This window comes from Lissotriton helveticus, chromosome 4_1 (assembly GCF_964261635.1).
Source record: "Lissotriton helveticus chromosome 4_1, aLisHel1.1, whole genome shotgun sequence".
Taxonomy (NCBI): Eukaryota; Metazoa; Chordata; class Amphibia; order Caudata; family Salamandridae; genus Lissotriton; species Lissotriton helveticus.
Genome location: NC_136063.1, coordinates 388613812 through 388636162, shown reverse-complemented (window position 1 = coordinate 388636162; position 22351 = coordinate 388613812). Strand labels below are relative to the sequence as shown.

General features: G+C 42.0%; 1 protein-coding gene across 1 annotated transcript in view; it reads left to right on the top strand.

The window, feature by feature from the left end:
* The window catches only part of ZFPM2 (zinc finger protein, FOG family member 2), a 641123-nt gene that overhangs the window by 594655 nt on the left and 24117 nt on the right, over nt 1-22351 (top strand). The window contains exon 6 of the mRNA XM_078685577.1: nt 19178-19384. Within this exon, the coding sequence (XP_078541703.1) occupies nt 19178-19384 (207 nt within the window). The remainder of the gene's footprint in view (nt 1-19177; nt 19385-22351) is intronic.

Sequence of the window (22351 nt, the reverse complement as noted above, 5' to 3'; positions counted from 1 at the left end):
CTATGCATGTCTGAAGGCTATGCACTGTACATTATTTGAACATGGAAGATGCGTGAGGTATATAATAAATATCAAAACAATAAAATCACAGAAAATGTAGCTAAAGGTAAGTAGAAGTTACATAAGCTCCTAAAAGAAATGTGTTAAAAAGAGCCTTAGAAATTCACTAAGTAAAAACACAGTTACACTGAAGTTATGATTACGAAATACAGTTGACGAACTACTGATATTTTCCAGAGTACAGTCAGTAACCTAGAGAACAAGTTAAATAGGAAATAATTACCTTCTGAAAGGTAAGGTATGTTTAATAATAGATAAGTCAAATTCTGCACTGAACTCCTTTAGGTGTCTGGGAAAGTGCACCATGGTGGACAAAATAAGTGGTACACTTGAGAGCTTTTTTCCATTGTGTGCACAGTAGAACTGTTTTAATTCACCTTCTCACTACCACACTGTATGGGTAGAGATGGCTGGTACCAGTACCTATTTAGAAAAAGGCAGCAACATGAGCAATTGGGAAAACATTAATTGTAGCTATCTTTTGAATGAGGTTTTCTTTTTTTTAAATAGTCAATCAAGAAACTATTGTTAAGTCCTAATACCATTAAAATGTGCGTCTTTGGAAGAGATGTAGCCTAATGGCTCAGATGCAAGCTTTGCATCATCTCTCTTTGCTGACATTTCCAGTCTATCCTGACGTGAACTGTTTGACCTGTCTTCTGTGTTGCTTTTCTGTTGTTATATGGTGATTGTTAGCAACAATTTATACCTTGTTCCCTAGTGCGGCACTGATGCCCTTGGGCCAAGTTCGAGCTACAGAAAACAGCAAAAAACTATAAATAAGACCTCATATCTACCGTAGACTGTGGGCAGTGCAGGGTTGGCCATTCAGTCACTTTAGCATTTTCCTGGTGGGCTGTAGTCTAGGGTACTGCTTTCGAAGCAAAATGGCTGGCATGACCCAACCGTGTCCTTCTAGCGGTATTTTACTGGCAGTCTCATGCAGAAAAGGCTGCATTCATGCATGAAGTACATTATAAATAGTCTTCCATTTACATTGTAAAAAACGCTATCTTCACAATTATTCTGTAAACCACAACAAGGCGGAATATTGATGATAGACTTTGAAAGACACCTTTTCTCAGTTTGCTTTTTAAGTAATTAATTGTCTTTTAATTTATTTTGTTCTACTTCCCTGCCTTTTTCTTCTACAGTTGTGTGGTCTTGTTTTCATACTTATGTATTATGTAGATTATCTTGTTTCTATGGAGTCTATGGATTGTACTACTGAATATCGAGGCTAAGAATATCAAGATACCAGAATATTGTGGACAAAATATCAAACACCAAACTATATAAAGGAAAATGCTCATAGACTTAAGATCACGGCATATGCAGATGATATTGCGGTCTATGCAATTAATCCAGGTGAGGCTGTGATAAGCATCCAGGAAGAAGCAGATAAATTTGGTGATGTCGGGGTACATATTGAACGCTAACAAGATCCGGATGTATGACGTTACAACGCAGGCTATTACAACGCCTGCCTTTACAACACGGTTTTTACATCGCAATCCATTACAACGCATAGTGCTTTTGGGTGTTGGATAGTGAATAGTTTAATTTACTATTTCAACTCCAGTCCCCGTGGACACTAGGGAAGGTGTTGGATAGTAAATTAAACTTATTCCCTATCCTAGAGCGCCCCCCAGCGCAATGCGTTGTAATGGTTTGCGTTGTAATGACCGCGTTGTAATGGTAGTGCATTGTAAAAGTTTTGTTGTAAAGGTTGTTTACCACAAGATCCAAGTGCTCACCAATTTTAGGATCCAAAATTCAATTATCAGGTCTTGTACTACCGTGACTTATCTGGGCGTAAAAACAACTGCTAAAGTCAATCAGATTGTCGACTTAAATTATGTACCACTTTTGAATGATACTATTAAACTGCTAAAAATCTGGCATAAGCTCCCTTTAGGGTTACTAGGCAGATGTAACCTCATAAAAATGAAAATACTCCCTGGTTTTTATATTTGTTTCGGTCTTTACCTTTAAAAGTCTCCAATATATTTCTTTTAAAAACTTGAGGAGATCTTTAGTAGTTTTATATGGTGCTATAAGAGACCAAGGAGGGCAATCGACTTGCTCAAATTCCCATTTGAGCAAGGCAGACTTGGCTTTCCATATTTCAAAAGGTACTTTTGGACTGCCTTTACAGGTCGTTTTCGTAGCTTGTTGGGCCTAGATAACACAGATTAAATTTTTAGGCAACCAGAGGGATTCGTTTTTATATGGCATTATATGGCATTAGAGATCCAAACTACTTTAAGCGAGTAAGGTTCAAGACGGTCAGAGATACTGTTTCTATTTGGCAAGCTATGGCTGATAGATCTAAATTGCCAGCATATCATGGAAAACTTCCATTAAGTGGGAATCCACTGTTTCCCAAAGTCTTCTATGATCAACCAGGTAAACTTTGGGCCAAACATGGAATCACTTGTTTAGGTGACATATATGATGAGAATGGAATCAAATCATTTGAAAGCTTACGGTTACTTTTTAAACCTCCTACTCATTTCGTTTTTAAGTATCAACAGATTAGCGACTATCTGGCCCAAAATTTGGAGGCGAAAGTAATAAGGCACTCAATTATCTGGGACGGTCTGTATGGAGGAATAACCAAATCCTCAATAGGGTTAATGTATGAACATTTATATAGTTTCAGATTAGATTGCAGTGAGATATTAGCAAGGCGTTGGAGCCAAGCTTTGGGTATTAGCGTTACACCGGGGGTGATCCAAAAGGCTCTTGGCCAGGTTAAAGATTCAGTTCACTCTGTAAGTCTACAACTTCAGCAATTACATATTACTTGTATGCTATACTATACCCCGGCGAAAATAACTAAATGGGCGCAAGGAAACATGACGGGCGATAAGACCAGATGTCCTAAATGTGGATTATATGCTGCCAATTTGTTACATATGTTTATTGACTGCCCAGAGCTTAGGGGCTCTTGGCAGGGATTTGAAAAGCTACTCCAGCTTAAACTAGGTTTGGAGTCTCCACTCACTTATTTGGAAATATTACTTGGGTATAAGAAGGATAACCCGGCAGGTGCCTGTCTGTTTTCTATTTTGATGGCGGCTGCCCGATTGGCCGTCGCTCGGTGTGGGTCTCTAAAAATCCGCCCTCGGTTGAGGATTGTTGGTCCATTATTAGAGAGACGTATGGATTAGAGGCAGCCCTGGCTAAGGCAAGGGGGGTTCGCTCCTTAGTTAAGTTAGAAACATTGTGGAGACCATTGATTTTGGATGGAATAATCTAATTATTGACAGTTTTGAATGAATTTGTGGTGTATCCCCTATATAACATTTCTCGTTTGTTTCTTATTTTCTTTTTCATGGATGTTTTCGCCTAATGTTTAAATGTAAAAACCTTCAGTGGATTTTCTCTTTTTTGGCATTTGTGTTTATATGTGTCACTTTTGATGAAAATATAAAAAAAAAAAAAGAAATTATGTATACTGTCAAGGCAATTCCCAGAAAAATAAAGTCCACAGCCTCACTGATAATCTGCCTGATGTTGCCGGTGCCCGTGATGGTCCACGGTTTGGTCCAAAATGAGCCCAGAATTGTCATCTCCTCTATATGTGGTAAATAAGATTCAGCACACATTTATTTGTGCTCAAACCTTATGCGTTTTGGCTTCAAAGAAGCCTTTCTCAAAGTCTTCTGTGAAGCCAAAACACATCAGGTTTGAGCACAAATAAATGGTTGAATACCTGGATTGGTGTTACGCTTCTGTACAAGACGTATAGAGATGATGGCAATTTTGGGCTCATTGTGTCAAGGTACATGTATGTGGAGTTAGGTATAGAAAATCTACAATTATACTTAATTACCTTTTAAAATGTTGTACTGGAAATTTGTATACTTCAGTATTCTTGCTTCAATACTCAGGGGTTATACCATTTCTACAGAGGAAATAAGCAACTTGCATCAACACTTACAAACCTGTAATTCACTGCTTCTGCCTTGGCAGAATTTGGTCATTTTCTTGTCACATTGCAGTGACATGGGTGCTCTTACATTCGAATGTACCCACCAGTTTGGAGAAAGTGTAATTTCTGAGGCAATTACAATGCAGGGAGGAATGGTTGCCGGGTCTAAATTTAACGCCTGACCCACATTTCGAAAGCAGCACTGCGAACTATTTTAAAAGCAAAGCGATTCATGGCTGTTCCTGAAATGCTTAGACTGCACCAGTGTCACTGCAAATTTTCAATGATGTTTGCACTGGCATTTTGATGGGTCAGCAGATGCAAAATGCCATGTCTCCACTACTAAGTCCTTGTGGCATCTGTTCAGTAGTCCAAATGTTGGTACAAATTTATAGTAATGTAACTTGCCATATGTCAAGTTATTGGTGGAACATTGCACTGCCGCTGGTGTGATCTGTGTAATCCAACCAATGGATTCTAACTTGCATGAATATTGAGGAATATTTTGCATGATTGCAGACAATACTCAGGAAATATTTTGATTTATTAGTCGAATATCGCAGATCTTGATCCGAATTCTTTGGACGTTGTCTTAGTTATGAGTCAATGACATGAGAAGTCAAATTGTGCCAAACTCCAAATGCGTTAATCAAGGTAAAAAGCGCAATGCATACATGAAGTATATCTAGCAACTATGAAGTGGTTAATGCGTTTGTAAGCAATTTTGCTACCAAACGAGGGCCTAAAACAGTAGTGCTTAATTATCTGGACTCCGCTGCGCCGGGCTTGCTTTTGATTGTATTAATGAAGCAGCTGGCCCATTGTTTCTCGTTAATTCCTCTATTGTTTTAAGAATATGTCACAGCTCTTTATTCTTTTATCAGGTGCTGTGCAGGAGGATCCGCACAATACCTCCCAGTCCCACCGTATACGCCAGTGCACAAAGAACCCTCCAAAGCATTTCTCAAAGAAGGGGCAGACATAATTCATAACTTCTCTTCCCTCCTCTTCTCCACTGTCAAACATTTTCAACAGTGTTGCATTTGAATTCTTTTCAGTTTTTTATCTCACCATGTGGCTACATATAGATATAGGTGCTGTGTTAACGCCTGGCGTGATCTACAGTGTCTTGCACAGAGCTCAAGTTAGAACATTAATTAGTGTAGGCCAGTGTTTGAATTAGCTGTAGGGCATGAACAAATCCAGATTGGAATATTGTTTTCAAAAGATTTAACTTTCGCTGAAAAGTTCTATCGTATTGTATTGCAATATTATTATAGCACTTAATACCCCTACATGGGGCGCTAAAGTGCTTGCCTACATGGGTAGAACACTACACCATTTTGCGATGTGTGGTTGGAAGGATGTTGTCTTTGTTTTGATCTTATGTGGGAAGTGTATCCATGTTATGCGTGAGGGCCACCAAGGTGCACTTACTGTGTTACTGAACGTAGGCACTTAGCAGTGTGATGGATGAAGAAGTGTGAGAGGCAGGTGTGCAGTTTATGGTTTTTTAGTACACTGACAGCTTTGAGTAGCTCTGCAGGTCATATTTTGTTATGACATGTTCATAGTCCACTGAATGGGTTACTGCACTGGTTGTCCTTTCTGAGATATTTTGTTGAATGATTATGGTCCCGGGCAGCCATAGGTTAGAGGAAAAAGTGGTGGAGAAATCTACTGGGATGAGCTTCTTTAACATTATCCCACATCTGAATGTTACAATCAGATACTAAGAAGTGGGTATGAAATGATGCTCGTAAGAAGCTGCAGTAGTGGACTAAATTAAAATTCTCCATTGGCCAGTGGTACGTGGCCGATCTCTTCAGTTATTCCATGACTGTTCAGGTGGCAATGAGTGGTATATTTATGTGGACTAGCATACACTACTGGGTGATGGATAAGACCCGTAGCAGATTTATCTTGTGTGAGTGTTAGAGTGTCAGGCAGTAAAGGGAATTATTAGATAGCCTGTATGAACTATAATTGACTGTCTGACTGCTAAGTGTTATGATATTTTAGTGTGGGTTATATATTATATTGTGATTGCATTATATAGCACTTACTACCCTGATGAGGCATTGTTGTGCTTTATGCTGGGCAGCAAAATTGTTTGTGCGCTTGCTAAAAAAATAAGCTTAATTAAACTTTTTCAACCAAATGGGGCCCTTAGCCATTTCCCAAAGATGAAGTTCCTGGTTTGAGTTTACAACGTTTTTTACACCTTGAATAGACTGTCAGCAATTTTTGACTCTCGGTCCCTTAAAAAACAGCACTAAATACAGGACAGATTTCTGCATGCCATAACTGCCCTGGCACCAACTAGCGCTCTGAGTAACTGATTAGGCAAAACCATGCCATTCATGAATCTGTATACCACGTAAAGCACATGTTGTCCATTAGCATTTACTACTGGGATTGTATTTATGTCTATGCAAGGCAATGGGAATTTGAGGTTGACCTGTATGAGACAAAACTGGTGTTAGTTTGAATCCGTGCTACTGGTGTTTATACACAAGCATCTGAAGACACTAGGATAAATGTGAATGTGGAATGTCCTCAGTCAATGGAACTCTCTTCCTAAATCAGTGGATTCAACTTGGGTATTTAACATCCTTCAAGCCTACTGAACCTGCTTCGCGAAGGAGACCTTGGGTCTAATTTAGAGTTCTGTCGATTCAGGACATCTCCCAAAAGGTGGTAAAGTTCCCATTTGCCTTAATAGCAGAATTTAGATCTCAATCATCTCACTCTAAATACAATAGACAGGACTTCCCCCACTTTATGACTGATTTCCTGGTTTTACAAACTCTTAATAAGTTCCTAATTTATAGTGACCTACTTAATGACCTTTGATCCTGAAGACCTGGGTTCTACAATCGACTTCTCCATTTGACACATCTGGGTGACATTTGGTCAATCAATGTATCTGTCTACTCCTTGGTTCTGTTATCTGCCACAAATGGGAATACATACAATTATGGCTTTTCATCAGTATAAAACACTCTGTAAAAACAGAAACAACTTGACCGTTCTGTTCGACCTCAATACATCATATGTCAGTATTGTTTGCATCACTTCTCTATTTAAGTGTTCACTCTCACAAACATATAGATATTTCTGATCTCTGGACGATCCCAGACCCTTCTGCAATAGGGAGTGAGTGAGTGAGTGAGTGAATGCATTATTAAAAGCCTCTACTCCTGCAGGCATCTTGACACTAGGACTGCTTGAACACCAAGTTGAGATAGAGAAGGCAAGCAAACATAAAAGCTGATTCTTAAATGGCTTATGTAAAGCACTTTGATTGGAGGTCTGCCAAAGCGTTACAGGTGTGTTATTTCAGGGCTGAGGAGTCAGGACAGAGAAGAACCTACAAACAAGCTAGGCTTGCCTAAAATGAAGAACAATAAGAAGAGAAAAGTATGTGGGATGCACGTAGTGCAATGGAACTTGGTGGCATGGCTCTAAGTGGGCCAGGTGCCTTACCTGCCAGTGCTGAGTTTTTAAACGAGTACATATCAGCCTCTGTTTTTCTGCCCAGTATTGGCAAAACAAATTGTTGGGCATGCCTAACATACATCACTCATACATTGAGTGAGTTAGAAGTAGCACTTCAGTTCCGTCATGAAACCAGAAACTGAAATGTAACCGGAAGAGATGGGCCCAGTATGTTGTCTTAAAGGCATCCCTATCTGCCATGCCTGCTTTCTCTACTCGATTTGAATCAACACGGCTTCACAGGCTAGACTCACTTGTAAGCCTCCTTTAGCTGCCCTGAATGATTCCATGTGGACCATTTATTCCTGCATAAATTTACCTTTGCTGCTGGATGTGGATTTGACAACCAGACCGGAGTCATCCTTGGACAGACACCACATTGGGTATAGGGTAAGTCATGGGTGGCACTTTGTGGGGACTTTCAGCACTCTTACAGCTGATATGGGGGCCTCAGTTCAGTCAGCATTTCTCCCTTCACCATTGCGCAGTCCACAATTTTTTGGGTTATTATATCTAGCGCTTTCATGGCCTCAGCTGCAATACTGCTTTCTGCCCTCCCGTCCCCAATCTTCCAGAGTTTCCCAGAAACAGTTTGCAATGTGTTGCCGGTAAGGTTCAGTAAGACCATATATACCCAGACTTCAGCAAGAGAAATGGTGAATGGGTACATTTTTGAGGCATTTCTTGTTGAGAGACACATGCCATGAGTGCTGGTGTTACCCAGTTAAGATGGCACAAAATCATAGATTCTTGATTTTTTTCTGCTTGATTTTTGTCTACAGGCAGTTTTAGCTGGGTGTTGAGTAGACATATCACTCCCAATACATTACTTATACATAAACACACAGGGGGTGTTAGTCTGTGGCTCATGACTGGATGGCTCTGTTGTCTATCTCACTTTGCTTCTCCTGAACCAGTGGGCTTTCTAACTATTCTTGTGTTTGTTCCACCCAGGTACATATTGGTTTCACATTCTTATGATCGGATGAGTTGTATCATTTAGGCCACACCTCTAATTGTGTTGATCACACCCCTTTTAGTCACCCCCCCCCTTCTTTTTCATCCCACTTGAAGCCCTGCTTGGTGGAGACAAGAATGAATACACTAAGCCCAAAGAACATAGAAAGCCTTATTAGCATGACATAGCTGTCTGAAACTGATCTGTTGTGCACAATGAAAATAGAACGGGCTCTGGGTGAGGCTGTCCTGCAGCATTCCAGTGCAAGTGAAATAGACTCCCATGAGGAAGTATGCCACCTATTGTGAATGAGGTGTTACATCCTTTTTAAATTAGAAGCCACGAGTACCTATGAGTCTTAAAGGATCCACGTATAAAGGTTACAGGAACACAAGGGATATTTTAAATATCTCCATCGTCTTGACATACAGAGTCCCCAGTCTTATAGTATCAACTCACAACAGTAGTGTAGGGCAGAAATGGCAGTTGCTCTATAAAATGCCTATCTTCTCAAGCTCGGATATAATATGTGTAGAGAGCTCATTCACCCAAAAGGCTGTGTTGGTGTAATTGGTAGAATAGAGATGCATATTGTAACCCAACACCAGTACCCTTATTTTACCCACCCAAGAAGGGGAAGAGGCAAGGTGGACTAGCCCAGATGTGAATCAGTGCAGTGAGCATGACATAGAAAAGAGGAGTGGTTGCAAATTCCCCATTACAACGCCCCGCTGGAGTTAGAATAGTACATGGCGTTGTAATGGAATGTGTTGTAATGATTTGCGGTGTAAAGCCATGCTTTGTAAAAGTTGTTGCTCAGTAAAAAATGCGGGATAATGGCACGTGTTGTAAACGTGTGCTGAGTAAAGTGTCATATTCACGTGAACTCATGCGAGTTTTGAGATGTGTACTTGATTTCCAAAATGAAGATGGCAACCGTCACTAGACCTGGAAAACTTGAGGATTTGCAGCAGTCCAAGTTCTGTGAATGACAGAATACTGCCATTTAAGTTGTTGCATTGCGGGGCGGGTATTCTCCTAAAAACAGAAAAATATTGGCAATTGATACTCACGCAAAAATGTAATGTAACATCTACATCTGCTTTACAAAGTTGCAAAGACGAAATACAGAAATTCAACAATTAACTCTACAGAAAGATCGAGAGAAATATAGACAAAGGATGCCTTTAGAAGAGAGCCTCTGGCCGCAAGATGCTACCCAACCATACAAGATTTTATGCCTTTGCAGCTAATTTAAGAAGTGCTTCTTAGTTCTAGAACCAAAAAGTTGGCTAATCGTTGTTTTTTTAGGTCATTAAAAGGCAGATTCCAATTAACCAGTATATTCATTCTTCTACTGATTTTAAAAGGGGAAATGGCTGTTTTTCGGCTTATACATGTTCATTGCTTTTTAGAAGAGTTCTTATGCGAGAATGTGACATACTCTGTTTTCAGGTTTCATCAAAGCTTTTTCCCTGGGATACTCTAGCTTAAGCCGTGTTACTTGGCATTGAGCCAGCCTCATGGTGGAGGCGTCCCTGAGTCTGGCCACTGGGATACCTTGTGTACTGCAGCTCCTACTGTCATCAGAAGTGAGGGTCCCACTGGCACCCTTCATTTGACTCTCCTTGGGGCACGAGGCCTGAGGGACCTGGATCAGGAATGAGGCATTCCTGAATTCCTTAGTAAATTCATCTCTCACTTCACTGACAGCACAAGCACATGTGGAAAATCTATCAACAATATTAACAAAAAATAGCCAGAACCACTCCAGCCCTGCTGCTGCCTGGTCCCATTGCAGGGCAGATCCACCTCAGGCTGCACCGTAGCCGCTTCCAAAGGACATGCTCATGAACTGAAAGCGCTTTGTAGGCAAAGTAGAGCTGAACACATGAATTCACATCTTAAACTTACAGTTGTCTTTCAAATGCCATCCAATACAGTGAGTGACAGCATACAGCTTAATGTGCGCTCCCTATGTAAACATCATGTGGCAATCGCACTTCTAATGGAACTTTATGGCCTGGATGTGCTATTCCTCACGGAGACTTGGACCAGGGCCGACAGTGAGGTAGAACTTGGCCTGGCCTGCCCCCCGGGCTTTAAGATCAGGCACAACCCCCGAGTGGGGGGTAGAGGGGGAGGTGTAGGCTTCATCTATAGAGAAACACTGGACATATCCCAGCTTGAGGTTAAAGATGTACCAGGGTTTGAACTTATGGGTTTCTCCCTAAAAAATCAGAAGGGAGCTTTATACTCTGGTTTGCTATGCTACAGGCCACCTAGCAGCTCCTCGATAGCCTCTCTTGACCTGGTAGATCTTATTTACGATCTCTCAAACACCCATGCCAGGCTTCTTGTGCTGGAAGACTTCAACCTTTGGCCAAATGGACCATCAGACACAGCCTATAGAGATTTATGCCAGGCCTGTAATAATATCCATCTTCAGCAGCTGGTGCTCTCCCAAACTCACCTGAAGGGTCACATTCTAGACTTGGTCTTTGCGAATGATACCCAGGTTAAGATCAGGGACATAGTCTCTCAGGGCTGGACTGATCATTCGCTTATTCATTTCTCTTTACTCCTCCCAGTTGACCCCTCTGCAGATAGTAGTTCAGGTACCATTAGGCAGTGGTCTAGACTCTCGAAAAATCCCACATTACCAACTCTTCTACTGGGTGGTTTCGGCCTGGGGGAAGGAGTGGAGGAGAGCTATTCGAGCCTCTGCCAACTGATCACTCAATCTCTGGATAGAATGGCTCCTCTGCGAAAAGCAAAGGATAGGCCTAAACACGCCACCCCATGGTACTCCAATGATCTCCTGCAGCTGAAACTGCAGTGCAGACAGGCGGAAAGAACCTGGAGGAAGCACTATCTTGAGTCAGACAGAGTCCGGTTCAAACAGGTACTCCTGGGTTATAAAACACAGATCAAGTGTGCCAAAGCCAAGTATCTGGAGGATATGTTGGCCCAGGCAGCTAATAAATCACAGACACTGTTTAAAATTGTTGATGATCTTTCCCATCCGTCATGTGCCACTAACAATGTCCCGGCCTCCCAGACCTTGTGTGATGCTCTGGCCTCTGCTTTTGAGGACAAGATTGCCAACATTCTGAGTGGTCTCTCTGACCCGTGCACCTCCTGTACCCAGCCTTTGCTAGAGCTTGCGTCTGGGTCCACTGCTGGCACTCCTAGGGAAGTCATAGAGACCTCACTGCTGGATAGTTTCACCTTTCCCTCATACGAGGATTTTTGCACTCTGGCCAATAGTGTGTCCTCCGGTTCCCCGTTGGACCCGCTACCCCATAAGTTCTGGAAACTGTTCCATGAGTAGCTCTTCCCCCCCTCTTTATTCCATCTGCCGCCAGTCATTTAGCACCGCCACTGTTCCAGAAAGCTGGAAACTTGCAGTGGTCTCCCCTCTTTTGAAGAAGGCTACGCTGGACCCTACCAGTTCTGCGAACTACAGGCCTATCTCGCTGCTTCCTTTCCCCGTTAAGATCATGGAGAAACTGGTCACTAACACCTTGGCCAGCTTTTTAGAGACTAATACTTGTCTAGATGTGGCCCAATTTGGCTTCCGGCCAGATCATGGCACGGAGTCCGCGTTGGTGGTTGTCCTGGACGATCTTCGTTCGCGGGTCGACACGGGTCGGGCAGCCTTTTTAGTGCTGCTCGACATGTCGGCCACGTTCGACACGGTCAACCACGCCACATTAATCAGCAGACTGGAGGCGATTGGGGTAGCTGGTTTGGCCCGAGACTGGCTAGTCTCCTACCTTCATAACAGGCACCAGATGGTGGCTTTGCCGCCTTTTCGATCTGGTATTCGTAAGGTGGGACAAGGTGTGCCTCAGGGGTCTGCAATCAGCCCTATTCTATTTAATTTGTACCTCTGTCCTCTGATCAGGCTGATTAAAACCTTCGGCATTTCGATGATCAATTATGCCGACGACACACAGCTTATCTTTTCCTTAGAAGGCAGAGATGCCGTGTCTAAGGAAACTTTCCATCGCTGTATGACAGCCACGGCGGACTGGTTGAGACATAACTCACTCCAGTTCAATGGATCCAAAACAGAGGTGCTGTATTGCTCTACTGATCGTACCCCTCGCCCCCTACCAACGGGCTTCTGGCCTGACTCATCCCTGGGCACAGTTGTGGCAGCATATGCTGCTCGTAATTTGGGCATTATGTTTGGCCCAAATCTTCAGCTTGATGCCTTTGTAAATAAGACCATTGCCACATGTATGATGCTGCTTCGCACACAGCGTAAAATTCTTCCCTTGCTTCCGGCACCAGTTAGACCAGAGGTAGTGCGCAGTATCATTCTCAGTAGGCTTGACTACTGTAACGCACTACTCCTGGGTGCCCCAAGCACCTTGATCAGGAAGCTGCAGCGCATACAGAATATGGCAGCTAAGCTTGCTCTCTCTCGGATGCGCTCAGCCTCTTCTTCTTTAGCGCTAAAAGATCTTCATTGGCTACTGGTCCATCAGCGCATTTGTTTTAAGGCGTCTTGTATAGTGTTCAGGGCCCTTCATGGGCAGGGGCCTATCATGCTGCAGGAGCTGTTTTCCTGGTACTCAGCGGCTAGACCTCTGCGATCCTCCTCTGCATGTTTGGTGGCAGTTCCTAAAATTCAGAGGGTACGGATGGGCGGCCGTTCCTTTAGTTTTACCGCCGCCAAGCTTTGGAACTCCCTTCCCCTATCTTTGAGGAGTTTGAATGAACTTCCCTCCTTTAAAAAAGGGCTGAAGTCCTACCTCTTTCCCAGGGTGGTGTAATTCTCTGTGACTGCGCAAAAGTTAGGTAGAGTCAAAGTGCCAGGATACCCTCTGGGTGACAGTCTGCGCTATAAAAGTATGCAATACATACATACATACAGAGAGAGGGCAGGAGGACTAAGGAAAGAGGATATGTATAATGTGGATGAGAGAAAAGGTGGGAGTTTGGAATATCGGCCTTTAAGCTTTTGGTGAAGGTTGAGCCCTGGGAAGGGAATGGAGAGTGACTCTTTCATGCACCGAGGAGCAGGAATCCGAAAGAGAGGATTGATAGGTGCAAGTTACCCAGTGAATCAATGCTTTGCTCCACTCAGTCCCGAGCAACAGGCACACACGCTGCAAGGCCATGTCACTGGGGAGGCCCAAATTAGGAATGGCGAGAGAAGATGGTTCAGCATGGAGTGAGAGCTCCTGTGCTACTGGGAAGGCTGAGCAGTAATTGCTGGGGAGGGGGGCAATCAATATATTCTGGAGCACTTAGTGAGATACCATGCTGGGATTGGCAATTCATGTGTGGCATCTTGCCAACCATGATTGCACATCGTTGATCTCCAGGCAGCTGAATCCGATACCCTTCTCCGCCAGTACATGCAATGTGCAAGAAATAAAAATAAAAAAAATAGACCAATTGGTGTGATTGAGATCAGTTTGTGTGTACGAACATGAGACATAGATGACATTAAGAACTCTATTTTTGCTCACTGCAGAGCTCAAATCAAACAACACAAACAGAAAATGTAAAGATCCATGAATTACAAACCGGCGGATACCAAAAGATAACTGACTTTGTGTAACTTAATGAAGTGGGCACCCACAAAAAAGCCAAAGCCTCAAAGGGGCTGACCCAAGGTTTGTCTTTATATAGTGCATGTCATGTGTTGACATGCGCTCGGGCATACAGCTAAAGGTGTTACTAGCCACATTTAAAATGAGGTATGGTTAATAGGAATTCATCTGGTCTTCGGGTAAAAAGGAGAAGCTTGGGCTAACTGACCATTCAATGGCACCCACTGGAGGCCCTTTGGATGTCATTTCGGACCCAGTCCGTCCTGTGCATTCCACCCTGGAATGGTGTGGGGTTCCCTGGCACTGTTTTTCCCAATCACTTTTCATGGCCCTGTCCACCATGTGTATGTATGTGACGCAAATGTGTATGAAACTTCAATCGCTAGGAAGCAAATTGAATGCTTGTAATAGTTTTTTTATTTCCATGTCTTTCCCCTTTCATTTGTTTTATTTTATTTACACACCACGAAAATGTGTGTCGATGGCTTCAAAGATGGGTTATGAAGAAATGCAAACCCCACACTCATTTGAAAAGATAGTTTTCAGAAAGGCATGCAGTTACCCAGCAAACGGTGCTTTTCCTTAGAAGGCTTCAAGTGGCGCAGATAGCATGGTGAATGCTTTCAGTATTTTAAATATATTTTGTGTGCACTCCACAGGTATGGCCACACAAGATAATTAAAGCGTTGTCAGCTTTGTAACCTAGCAACACACAATGCCACATGGTTACAGAATTGTTGTAGGATTTGATTTTTGGTTTGTGTATCTTGTTTTCCAAGGAAGACAAAAACATATTTCCTTGATCTTAATTAGTCTCTCAGTAGACGTTTTTATGACATTGCCCAGGACTCGATTCTGTTTTCCTGTTTTTCCCTTAAAGTGTAAGTGAAACATTTGGCCAGGATCTGAGATATCTAAGGCGAGTGACCCTTCTGAGAGCAGCTCACATTTCTAGACTGTAACCAGGTCTGAACCGTGACATTGTTTTCTTCATTATCAGAAGCTGCAGTACACTTCAGTGGAGTTTTGACAGCAATTATGAGTACAATTTATTAGCTTCCTGCTAGGAACCAAATCTGTTTGCAAAGGAATCTTGATTATAAACATTACAGGGAACAGCAAAAGATATAAACATTACAGGGAACAACAAGTCCACAGTTTTTCAGAAACACCGGAGGCCTTCATTATCTCTTCCGAGAGACTTTAAAGTTTGGAAATATCCACTGAGCTTGAAGGATTAAAGACAGTCAGAAGGAAAGATCCCTAAAATAAACTACCCTCTTTGTGAAAGTTACGAAGTTATCAAATTACTATTCCAAGACCAGATATCAGCAGACTCAAGTAGCCAAATATAAATAGAAAGCAATAATTACATTACATTTATATATCTATGTATCTATATATCTAAATGTATAAATATATATATATATATCTGACGCATATTTTTACAGATGGAAATATGATGTTCAAATGGTCATACGATAAGGTAAAACGTTACAATGTAACATAACAACAAAACACAACAGACCATAACATAATCTAACACAACATTTTACCTAATTCATCATTGCAATTAAGTAAAGTGGATTTTTGTGCTTGGCCTCATACTCATGGGTTTCAGTAATGTTCAAAGCCCTTTAAACAACACCAATGGTGAAAAAAAGTCAAGTGGTTCATTCATAGAAGGTTTGATACTATAGTGAGTTAATGTGTGCAGACATACATCTCTGTCCTTGACATTGAATGGTGCTACTTTGTGTGCGGATGAGCTCCTTGCGAAAGGGCAGAATGCTGTCACTCACAATGAAGTTGCCAATGGCTGAAGTGGGCTGATCCATTGCCCCATGTTGTAATGGGCAGAAGAAAAAAATGTGAATGATACAACAGACTAATGGATGAAGAGGGCTGGCCGAATGTTCCACTAAGTATATCATGCGTATACATTTACGAAAATCAAAAGGGCTTGGCTAACTCTAGACCTAAAAACGTGGGCACATAGCTTTGTTCTTGTGCCTTCGTGCAGGCACTGAAATTGTTCATGATACAGTCACTTGCATTTGCTGTCGATATAAAATCCTGCTTCGCTTTGCCACAAAGAAGCCAGCAGGACCAAATGCTGCGGATTCTCACCTTTTCATTGCCACCAGAGCACATTGTCACCGACCATGCTTTGTGCGGTCTCCTTTGAAGGCACTCACGCTGGTTTTTAATTAATTGCCCATGCAGTCTGTGAAACACTGTCCTAATTCTGCCATTTAGTCATATAGCATATCATACACAGTGGTTATCTCGACCAGCAGATTCCAGCAACAAGTTGTTTTAAAACTATAATCCCCTTTGGTGGAGATGGGAGGGAGGAAATGAAGTGCAGTGGAAAAGGCAGCCATGCTGAAAGATAAACAGCACAATATTATCAAGCTGATGGCATTCAGCTGTAGCTTAATTAATGCAACAAACCTCCTTCACTGTATGCATAGGCTGAGAAAAAGTTTGATAGCATGTAGGTATGCAGAGTCTGTGCAGGGCAAGGTTGACCCCAGTGCGGCTATCTGCTGTGCTCCCAGGAGCGCAGATAACCAAAGGTAATGTATGTCTAAACATATTAAATAAACGAGAATTCACTGCTATCTCCAAACTTAGCAGTAGATTTACTCCCACGTCTCTATTTTTGTATGTAGCATTGATTACCCTTTTTCACAAAAGTCAGCATGTATCTCTTTACTTCGTGTTTATTACATTTTATGATCTAAAGCAATCCTCTCTCGTGGCAGCATGCGGTCCTATTTTTAAGAGGGCAGGTAAGCCTAAATCAGTGATGACAATGTCACGGAGAAACACCCAGGTAGCTAAAATATGGTTTGTTAACGAGGCCACAACCATATTGTGGGTATACTCAGGGCCGGACTGGGTGTAGCGGGCATCAGGCGTTTTCCCAGGAGGCTGGAAAGGTGGGGGACGTATTTGCAAAAGTGGGGGGCGTTTTTTGTTACTGGGGGGTCATTTTGCAACATTGCTGCAATGTTGCCCACAGTAACAAAAAAAGCAGTGCTCCAAACTCACAAATGCCCATGCGGGGGGTGTGTGTGTGGGGGGGGGGGGGGTGCGGTTAGGGGTGCTGGTACTTCAAAATTGTCAGGGCTGCTTTGGGTTCCCAGTCTGGCCCTGGATATATAGAATGTCACTTTTTCAGTTGTTGACCACAAAAAGTTTGTGGAATAATTCTTCTAGTAAAAAAAGTCCATCAGAAGCTAACATCCTAACCTGCCCCTATAACATCGGCATCTGTTTCCTGGACTGAAGGAAGTGCAGATTGGGATTGTAGGTAAGAGTGATGGAAATGGGGAATAATCTAACTAGTGTTACCGACTATTGACTCCTTTCTTGAAAATACTTTCTTGAATGGGGAATTATATAAATAATAGGCAAATGCGGTGAGCACGAGGAATAACCTATCAGCCAAGACGCCTATCTACTTCCTTCTCTAACCAGTCCAAGAGGAATACAAAGTAAAGAACTGGAAAATAGGGAATAACTAGGCCGGGCGAAAATTTAATTACACTGGAATATTCTGATTAATTTCAGCAATTAGGCATTACTCTTGTGATGTGAAATGAATGAATTATGCAATTACTCCAGTTTGAGTAATTAAGAGTAATATGAGGCAACGACCCTGCTGTAGGAGCACAAGAACAACACACTAAGAGAGAGCTTGTGTCCTGTAGCATTTAATGCTATTTTCTTAACACACAATGCATCCTCAGGCTTATTTTGGATGGAAGGGTGCATTTTGCAGCAAGAAATAGCACTAAATGCTGGGTTATGCTTCTCACGTAATTGCGCATAATTACAAGTAATGTTGCGGTAATTTTGAGCAATTACGCTATAGAGAATTATGCCACTTATTCCCACCCCTAGGAATAAGCCCTCCATTCAAGTCGAGTGCATCTCTCAGAGATTTCATCTGATTCCAGAAAGTGAAATCCCTGCTTGAAATACCTCACACATGTAGGCCCCGATTCTGAAAGGTTTAGCATCGGGTTAGAGTTACTTTTTTAACGCTACCCGATGCTAAACCCGTTTTGGGATTCATAAACCAATGCAGATAAGTATTTGCATTGGTTTGTATGGAAAAGTAGCTCAAAAACAGTGCAAAACTCTACTTTGCATTAAGTAGGTGTTACATGGGTGGTACATGGGCGTATACATGCAAACACCCATGCTTTTTGATGCTAAACACGATTCACTAACATGAATGGAAAGAGTTTAGCGCCAAAAATGTATGTAGCTGAAAAACAGGCACTAAGCAGGGAAATGTTCACATTTCTTTGTGCATTTCTGACATTGCGTGTGCACTGTACTGTGCAGCACACATACAAAGTAAGAAATGCTTTTGGACATGTCTAGGCATAGTATGTTGTACAGAAAGGATACCCTTCCTGTACAAAGCCCAGCCGCGGTCGGTAGGGGAGTACCTGCCGGGGCGGTGACGTGGGGAGGGGGAGGGGCAGGGTGGGGGTTAGTAATGTATGGATAATGGAGGTTTGCAGGTAAGTAAACATTTAAATAAATCAAACAACTTTCGTTGCGTGCATTGCATTGCATTTGAGGATGCAGTGCGCACAACAAATTTGTTTGATTTATTTAAATGTTTACCTACCTGCAAACCTCCATTATCCATACATTACTAACCCCCAACCTGCCTCCCCACGTCACCGCCCCGGCAGGTACTCCCATACCGACCGCGGCTGACAAAGCCTAGGCTAGACACAGGCATGCACCCTAGTGCCTTGGTGCGAAGGTGTATGCCTGGTGCACTGCAGCGGAAATCAGTGGCAGCGCTAGGGAGAGGGGAGGAGAGAGCCATTTCTCTGTGACTATAAGGCTGCGTTGCGTTGTGTGACAGTGTTCAGAATCTGGGGCGCAGTGTTCAGGATAAACTTATAGCTCTCTGGTGGAGTTGCTAACTCCTTGGAAACAATCGGGGCAGTGGTGGCCTAGCTGTAACTTTTTTCCGACTTTTAGTGACAGTCACATTTACACACAATTGAATCACTCTATGATTTGTAAGCACTACAGCTTTGTTATTTGTATGAGAATTGCCCATGCCATGGAGAGCGTCTCAGTCACCCCACCCTTTTCTTTCAGGGGGGCAGCTCTGGTGCACCACGACCAAGACCATCAGCGAGGGTGAGGAGCTAATTGCTTTTGTTGTGGATTTTGACTCGAGGCTACAAGCTGCCACTCAGATGAGCCTGACAGAGGGGATGTATCCGGCTCGCTTGCTGGACTCCATACAATTGCTGCCTCAACAAGCTGCCATGGCATCTATTTTGCCTACAGCAATTGTCAACAGTAAGTGCCTTTAACAGTTGTCTATTAATAACATTATCTTAAATAAAGCTACGATATACACACTTACTTCGTCGGAAATGTTGCTAACTAATGATACCAATTTGTTCTTTTAAATACGTTTTAGAAAAAAGAAGTTAGTGCATAATCCCATTTCATGTTTATGATGTTTGTTGGAAGAGTATGCATATTTTTAACAAATAGCACGAGAGTTATAAAAAAAAGAGCGGACCTGAAGAGAGGCAAATTAAAAATGAAATGGTTAGAAGCACATGATCACATAGGATAATTTCAAAAGTACATGATCACATAAAATCATTTTAAAGGGCGGGTTGAAGCAGGCGAAGCCACCCGAGGCTAGGGGAGACAGCAACGAGACATTTTGATTGAAATACAGTTGATGGAATTAATTTAGATAGTGTTTCTAAGATTCTACTGCAAGCGAGAGGTTACACGTGTTGCTGAGAGACAGTATAGTTAGAAACAGCAAAGCACACACTTTTATTTATCCCCATCCATTTATGTTTATGATTGTAACACTTTTTTAAAAGAAATTGTATTAATGGAATTCTTAGCAGTGTGTTTGTGTTTAGACAATATTCACAGATAGGCTGGAAGACCTACTATTTTAGAGGTGAAGCTCAATTAAGGATACACCACTTTTCTTGCAATTAGATGTATCAAGGAGTTGAAAATAAAGCAAAGACTCGAAAAGGACAAGTAAAAAATAACCAGTAACATCCATTTCGACGGCAATTGTGGACTTCGGAGGAAATCTGTGAATTAAGTAATTATGACATTTAACCATCACTTTTCAGTTGCAATCATATAGCCCATGGGCAATCTGAATAGACATATCAACTGCCCAACTTCATGCTGAAACGATTACCATAAAATTAGCATACTTTCAAGCAAAAGGTAAACACAGACCTCATGCAGGTCAGACCAACAATAAAAATAAATAGTCCCATTCACGACCGAGGCAACATGCAATTCACATAATAGAAGTGTATACGGTGACTGACACGTTTCATGTTTTGATAAATACATATGAACGCAAACATTGCCGTACAAGGAAAAATAAAGAATTCATTCATTATGTTGGAATATCTCCTGTTACCATACATACTGGAAATCCTAGCTTTGCGACAAACATTGCACCCTTGCAGTTTTGCACAGTAAATTTCAGCAAGTCAAACCTGCTGAAATTTACTAGGAGAAAATATCAAAGGAAATACTGGGGCATGTGGCTTTTGGTACAGTGAGAAGCAAAATCTATGTATATTCCCAGGCAAATCTCAGGATAGGAAATGCTTATCGCACCAGAAAAATTCTGAACACCCTGGTGTTTGATTTTGTCAGGAGTGACTATTATAGTTTCTGACACATGGCCACTCATAATGAGGACCAAAGTGTTTTTGAACATGTGGTCAAAAATATTAAATGCACAGTGATTCAGTCCCAAAACACATACACTGCAAGCATAACAGGGGCATGTGTAATAATGGATATCACACATACCATTTAATCCAATGTGCCTCTCGTAATGAGGGCCCTCATTGCTCATTTGCATGTGATGCATGTACACAGCTTAGCAATTCTGACATTATTTAGCTTTTTTTTGTGCTTCAACTATATCGGTATAGTAACAATTTCTAAAATGGGTGTTGTGAGAAAATGCTCCATTTTGCATGGTCACTCCCATTTTTTACTAAGTTGTATTGCGGGGTTTTAGACTGCACACTGTCACTCTAATGTCTAATGCCCACTGTATGTGCTCTGACCCCCTAAAACAGGTAGAAATTGGGTAGTCATTGATTGGCACATTTCTCTCCAATAACTTTATAGTATATGTTGTATAAATTACACTGATGGCATGGAAAGTTAAATATAACCTGTGAACTGCAGAACTTATTGTGCTTCGCACTAGAATGACAGAGACAACATGGCATCAGGCCTGCAAGTGACGTCTGACTTCTGCAGTTCTAACCTGCAGTCTGACCTGTGAAAAGAATAATTTTTGACATGGAAGCCCCTGCCTTTTAAATATTAAGAAGTCGCCTACAAGGTAGGCATGGTATTTAAAAGTGGAACATGTGGAAAAGTAATACAAGGCCCTGAAAGATATTTCACTGTAAGAAAAATTGCACAGACTAAAATACTAATTATTCTATTTCAGATTTGGGATCATTTAGAGCATGTTTAACCACTATATTTAAAATTTATTAAACGCCAAATTCAGTGCAAAGTTGGATTTTTAATAAATATTTGGGAAAAGTAACGTTCTAAAAGTTACCATTTCCCTCTCTGAAGCTCATAGATTGTAATTTGCATTAGCTGTGCCGCAGCCACCCCCCCAGCCAGTTCTTAATCTTAATGTGATGTGAAAATTTCTCCCAGAGGTGGAACACTGGCCTCCAAGTCGGGAGACGTTTTTCTTCCCATTGCAGGAAGACCAGTTAGGGTGGTCCAAGGAATTGTTATCCACAGTTCTGTAAACAGGGACTGCTGCACACATGTTTAAGGTTGCCTCTGGTAAAGTTTACACAAAGGATTATGGAGGAGTAATTCCCACCCACATGCTGATGCCAACCATAAATGCTGCACCATAAGACACCCTATTCAGATTGCTATCTAGACCTATGGAAGAACACTAGAAGGACTGCATCTGTTATTTGAGACCTGTGATGAGACCTGAAAGTATTAAGCTGCTTCCACTTGTACCTAGGAACATGAAAAGGCCTCCTAGTGTCAGTTGGCGAACCTCCCGTTTGACTACTGGGACACAACAAGCTGCCTATGCCCTGTGTGCCCAGCAATTAGACCTGGACTAGATCCTGCTGGTGGCCTCTGATGGAGTAAATCTTTACCCCAAGTGCTGTGCCTGAGGTCCTGGGACCCTTGACTATGTCTAACTGGACTTCTAACAGCTCCGAAGAGTTGGGACTTTTTTGGACTTCCAGACCTCCA